This window comes from Varanus komodoensis, unplaced genomic scaffold (assembly GCF_004798865.1).
Source record: "Varanus komodoensis strain SLA01 unplaced genomic scaffold, ASM479886v1 scaffold8, whole genome shotgun sequence".
NCBI classification, from domain to species: Eukaryota; Metazoa; Chordata; class Lepidosauria; order Squamata; family Varanidae; genus Varanus; species Varanus komodoensis.
In genome coordinates, this window is record NW_025336481.1 from 32,255,828 (window position 1) to 32,261,827 (window position 6,000).

Below are 6,000 nucleotides of genomic sequence, written 5' to 3' on the forward strand. Positions count from 1 at the left end.
AAGCAGCCTGTCCAACCTTCTAAGTCTTTCACATGGAAATTTAGACTTCCAGCAACCGTTATGTCTGCCATTTCGAGAACAAACGAATGCAAGATACACCGAATGCTGGGTGACTGGATGGGGTTACACGAGAGAGAGAGGTACTTAAAACAACAAAACATACAATGCTTATAATAGCAAATGATAATGTGATGCTAGATAATACATTTTTACATGTGAAGAATAGGGAATTTTGCTCTTTCTGTGGATGGAGAAGGTGATCATTGACACAAGTGACTCTCTGTTTATCCAAGGTGAACTCCCAGATGGTATAGCATATCCAGCAGAACAATGATTACCCATTATCATTAATGAGCATGGAAATATCCCTGTCCCATTAAAATTAGTATGGATTAGTGTCTCATATAGATTCATCATAAACATATTAACCAGAAGCCACAGAGAAAACACAAATACCATCACTGTGGGCTATAAATGCTCTCTATAGAACATATAGAATATTGGGCACAACATCATTGAGAATTCTTCCAGGGGCAGAAATTGGAGGACATGGGTGAGAACATCTTCTGTGACTTCGGGTTTCCCATCCCTGGTTTAAGCTCACCAGAGTTTCCTCAAATCCAAATGTAACAGGGAAGTCAGGGTTGTTTAGGTGCAGGATCTCTTCCTTGATGCTACAGCAGAGGAGGAGGGGAAAGAGGAAAAGGAGGGGATGGAAGTGTATGCAGACCTCAGGTTAATGCTATCCAAAACTTAGGGTTACATCTCGAAAGGGGTATAATCTCATAGTTATGTTCTCAGGGGTACAGAGGCCAGTGGTTCTTCTTGGGCTCTCTTCCGCGGGTTGAATATATGCACATAGGGTTGGGTGGGGAGTCCTGTGGTAGATGGCTGTGCTCCTGCTGTGTGCATGCTCACTGGCTTATGGCACAAGAAGATGCTCAGAAGCGTCCAAACCCAGAGGCTTGCATGCAAGCAGTGCAAGGGGAAGTGATCCTTGCTACTGACATGCCACCCGTCACATCTTTGCTCTAGGTGGTTTTGGGGTGGAAGGGGAGGGAAGTGGACTAGGTGCTGATAGGAAGCACCAGAAGCCACTGACCCCCAACTCCTCCCCTCTCCACCAGTTGAGACCTTGGGGAGGCAGCCAGCACCATTCTTTCCACACTGACTGTGAGGGGGCTGGGTGGCGTCTTGGCTTTCAGAGTTCCAACTTCAAGTCTGTAGGACATCAGACCTGGGACTCTAAACAAATCTACAGTCCTCATCATGCAATATTAAGAGCCTATAGAATTCACCCAGATTAATATAAGGATTATGTTTATTATAATGATTTTATTTGTTTGCTACTTTTGCACACAGATGTGCCCAAAGTAGCATACCTTGCAAGAGCAGAACACAGAAAAGCATCATGACCACAAACCATCTAGTCCCTATTCATTTCAAACCATAATGCAATTATCCTTTTCTTTAATACCTGCCATGCATCCTGTTCTTTAGACTCATATTAGTCTGTAGGGTACATATGTGCCATCCTAGGAAAGTCCATTCAAGTTACAGAAGAGCCCAATGACATGCAAATAACAATAATGTGAGAACGGGGCACCAGCGTGGGGTCCATCCACTTTGAATCAGCACTTCTTAATCTGATATTAGAAGGCTCTTGGTGCTTTTAGGTGGGGTTTGCCCAAGAGAAACAGCCATTGTGCACAGGTGGGCAATCCACTCCGAGTGGATGCTGCATGGAAAGAACACCAGTGCAGTCCATAAGGTCCAGATGAAGCAAGCAGCCTCCTGGGTGGGCAGGCGGGTGTTTGGGTGTCCCAGCACAGTCTGGGAATTCCTGAGATAACCTATCATTGACTTATTCTCCTGCCTCACATGTGTCCTATTTCTATACATGTTACTTCAGGTCAAATAGAAGATACTCTACAAAAGGTCAGAATCCCCCTAATATCAAATACGGAATGCCAATCATATTATCAAGAACACCGAATAACTGACAAAATGATCTGTGCTGGCTATCAAGAAGGTGGAAGGGATGCTTGTAAGGTAATGGCCTCATCTCCGTTTCTGTGTACACTACACACTTTCGTCAGTTTTGACAAAGAATCCTGGGAATTGGTAAAGATGTTGAGAATTCTGTTAGCAAGTGAGGAGCTCCCCCCACTACCCGTGAAACATACTACTGGTTTTAAAAAGCCCCCAATATGCTCTCTTCCAATATAATTTTCCAAGTGCAGTTATGATTGGACTTTTTAAATCTATTTAATCTATAGCAGCATGTCCATCTCTGCCCCTTTTTCAGGAAGCCAGTGTTGCACTTATATATGGATACACTGAATAGGACTAATGTGTCTGCTACATGTTTGGTGTAGTGGTTAGATCTGGACTGTGTAGAACTGTAGGATCTGGAGTGACCCTGAACCATGGACTAGGATCAGAGAACACAGCAGCCCACACTTAAGTGCTTAGTGTGGGTTGCTGAAACATGGCTATTGTTTGAGTTTAACTGTGCTATCGAACCACATCTCATTAAGCACAAACAACTCATGAAGAGAACCCAAGGTTTCTTGCTGGGTTGGGTACTGTGGGATGATCACCATGGTTTCTTAACTTGGCTGGGGTCAGACAATGAGATTACCTATGTTTTGACTACCACCCATGGCTGAACAACAACTTACATTCAACCTAGTCTTCAGTGTGAGTTGCTTGGACCCAGTCACTGTCTCTTATCTCTTCAAGTAAGAGGTAAGAGATAAGACAAGACACACTTTCTGAGTTTCCTGGAAAGGGATGATGATGATAATGATGATGATGATGATGGCAGCTAAAAGGAGGGACAGGAATTGGGTTGCACATGTGGCTCCTAGTGTTTCCATGTGCACTGGCCCCATTCATGTTAAGGCCTCCTGCATTCCTTGGAAAGGAATGTCCAAAGAGGACCTTACAAGTAGCAGCAGTAATAATTTAAGTGCCTCTCCCTACTGCCCCTTTGGTCTAAGAATGCACATCTTGACTGTGTCCTGGCAGACAGGTGTCTGCCTTTACATGGATGGTGGGTCTGTGCTTTGGTCCTACAAAGTCCTGTTTCATCGTAGCACATATGGAATGTGGAACTGTATTTGTGGCAATTTACTGCTGGAATTTCCTCAGATTCATGTTAGCTATATGAGGTGTCCAGGCTTCAGATGAAGAATCTGTTTGCACCTTTTGTGCTATGTTTATTTCCTCAGTGGCTTGTGTTGTTTCTGCAGTTCTTGTTCAAGATAAATGCCCTCATCTAGTATGTTGAGATTATGTGCATTTTCTTTCGTTTTGTCTTTCTTTTCTTTAGGGAGATTCGGGTGGACCTTTGCAATGTAAACTTGAGATGCACTGGTATGCAGTTGGCATTACCAGCTGGGGTGAGGGATGCGCTCGTCCAGGACAACCAGGAGTGTACACTAATGTGGCTAAATTTGAAAACTGGATTATGGAACATATTTCATAGATCTCAGAAATGTCCAGTGACTAAGGATAGATGAGTCAATCTATTTCTGCTCCATGTCATTTTCACATGTGTTCATTCAAAAGTCTCTTCTGACATGTTTCCATATTCATCTGTGATTGTTATTATTTTAAATCTGCACAAAATTTTATATTTGCATACAGGTTTTTGCAGGCATTTTCACCCCAAATTTTCATTTTTGAACATGTTTTATCTTCAAGACTGCTTTTCTAAATAAATTTTATTCTAAAATGCCAGTTTCAAAACACATTTTGGTACATTTTTTTGACCTGAACACTGTCCAACAAAATTGGAAATATGGAAATACAAAGGATAATGTCATGTTGAGTAGTTTGGGTCAGTTTGCACCAGAATTTAGAAAAGGACAAATTCTTCAAGGATCCCTATTACTGATCCAACTATAGCTGCAAGATGACCACAGACTAATCACTCTGACCTTCTGTGAGAAATATCTGAAGTCCTGTAAACCTCTTGATTTTAGAAAGACTAACAGCATTAAAACAGATACTGAATTCACCGACAAATTGCAGATGCAGTTAAAAACCAATTAAAAGGTTAATTCTAAATATGTTCAGGTGGAAAATGTGTTTCATTTTATTTATTCCAAATACTGACCCATGTGTATCCTTCTCTGTGGGTGTAACAGAGAAAAAGTGTACTGTGCAAAGCCAACCTATGGCTCTTGGAGAAGATCTAGAGGGCCTTAGGGTGGTTTGGTTTGCCAGTTCTGAGGTCAGAAAACAGCTCAAACCTCGCATCCATGCCCGGAAGACCCTTACCTTCTGCAGCTGGCTTGGACAGAACCATGCTGGCTGCTACTCCGAGGCTGTACAAGTAACTTTGAAGGCACATAAGGGGTGGAAAGAGGAGAGCGCTGGAAGGGCCAAGATGCAATGTACCCTGGTGGTGCCTCATTCTCCTTCTTTCCCCCTCTGAAGTATGGCAGTTAGAAGGTTAAAGTAAGCTGCTATTGCTCTGCAGGGTAGGAGGAGCTGAGAGGCAACATTTATCTCTGCTATCCTCCTATCTGGATTGTGTCCCAAGCCAGTTCAAATCAGTGCATCTTGTGGTCTGATTTTTAACATATCTGCTCCCAAGTGCTTCCCACAAAATTTAAAGCTGGGTTTGCCTAAGTGCATTGAATTCAGTGGGTTCGGTGTACACAAGGACACCAGATTAGGTTGAAAGCATGGTTGCAGCCGTACGTGCACAGTTGACCCTTCAAGCCACATTGGTGTTTAAGCACGATGTAGGTGCCATACACTTTCTCTGAATTCTTCTAGATAAAAAAAAAATTATTTGCTTCTGTATGGAAATCCACATTTTTCTTGGTGAATTTCAATTACTTTGCCCACCTTACAGTTTTGTTTTGTTTTGTTTTTTAACTAGCAGCGGTTACAGAATGGGGGAATAGCTATAACTAAGCTGTAGTTCCTTAAAATATAACTACCTAACAAAAGTTCAGACTATTCAGTTTTGAGATATAGTTTTGGGACTCACCTGCACAGACACTGTCCATGGGAAAGAACTGTGCTAAGTATCAAGTCCCCTCCTCCTCCTTTCTGCTTCTGGCATAAACCACTCTTACTTTCTCCAATATTCTCCAGCTTGGTGATTTTTCAATGGGGTGGGGGGTTGGATTCATAGGTGGAGGAAAATATCTTTAACCATATAATCCCTCAGAAAACAGATGAAAACATATTCTTCCCAGTAATACAATATTGTGTTGTTGGGGAAATATGCTATTCCCACAAATGAAGCTGGCCATGAGAGAAGTTCATTGAACCCCATGCAACTAATTAGCAGTTACTTGTTGCTAATAAGGGTGAAAAAATGATGCAAGGAAAAGTCCCAAGAGTCGGTGACTGCTATACGAAAGTAGAGGTAATCTGTATTCAGGCCTACCTGTACCAGGCTAGAGCTACAGAATAACAGAGTCTTCCGTCCTTCCCCATGTCTGAGATTCCTGTGGAACATTTTGTGATGAGAACAAGACCTGAGGTCACTTGCCTCTGGTAACAGTATAATGAGAAAGCTAATTAAGCAACTGTTACTTTTAGACACATCCCCTGCAGTCTTCCTTTGACACAACATGTTGCATTGTGTAGAGCTTTGCCTTTTTGTGGCTCCAAGAAGAATCCTGCCAAGTTTTTATCTCCTGAGCATTCAGATTGCTTTCCTCCATTCTGTGAAACTATTTTACAATGGAGGCAACAGGTAAGAAATACATTTCTGTGTTAATGCAGGAGGCTGGGTTTACTTAATCATGGCGACTTTTCTCCACTCACTATGCTAGCCACAGGTTGGCCAGTTTGCCCAAGTATTCTCATGGTATGTGGCTCCCCATGTTATTTATTTCATTTTAATGGCACCCAAAAGCCTAGGCTCTCTATGCAGTTAACAGAAGTTAAAAACAGAAACAAGAAAGAGCAAACAAAAAATTAACGTCAGATAACAAAAATGCAGCAATTGCAACCAAATCAGCACAG

The 6,000-nt window shown here is 42.2% G+C and overlaps 1 protein-coding gene across 1 annotated transcript in view; it reads left to right on the forward strand.

The window, feature by feature from the left end:
• Positions 1–4,079, forward strand: part of KLKB1 (kallikrein B1) — a 30,280-nt gene extending 26,201 nt beyond the window's left edge. The window contains exons 13-15 of the mRNA XM_044455810.1: positions 45–140; positions 1,913–2,052; positions 3,338–4,079. Coding sequence (XP_044311745.1) covers positions 45–140; positions 1,913–2,052; positions 3,338–3,493 — 392 coding nt within the window. The 3' untranslated portion in view covers positions 3,494–4,079. The remainder of the gene's footprint in view (positions 1–44; positions 141–1,912; positions 2,053–3,337) is intronic.
• The last annotated feature ends 1,921 nt before the right edge of the window (positions 4,080–6,000 follow it).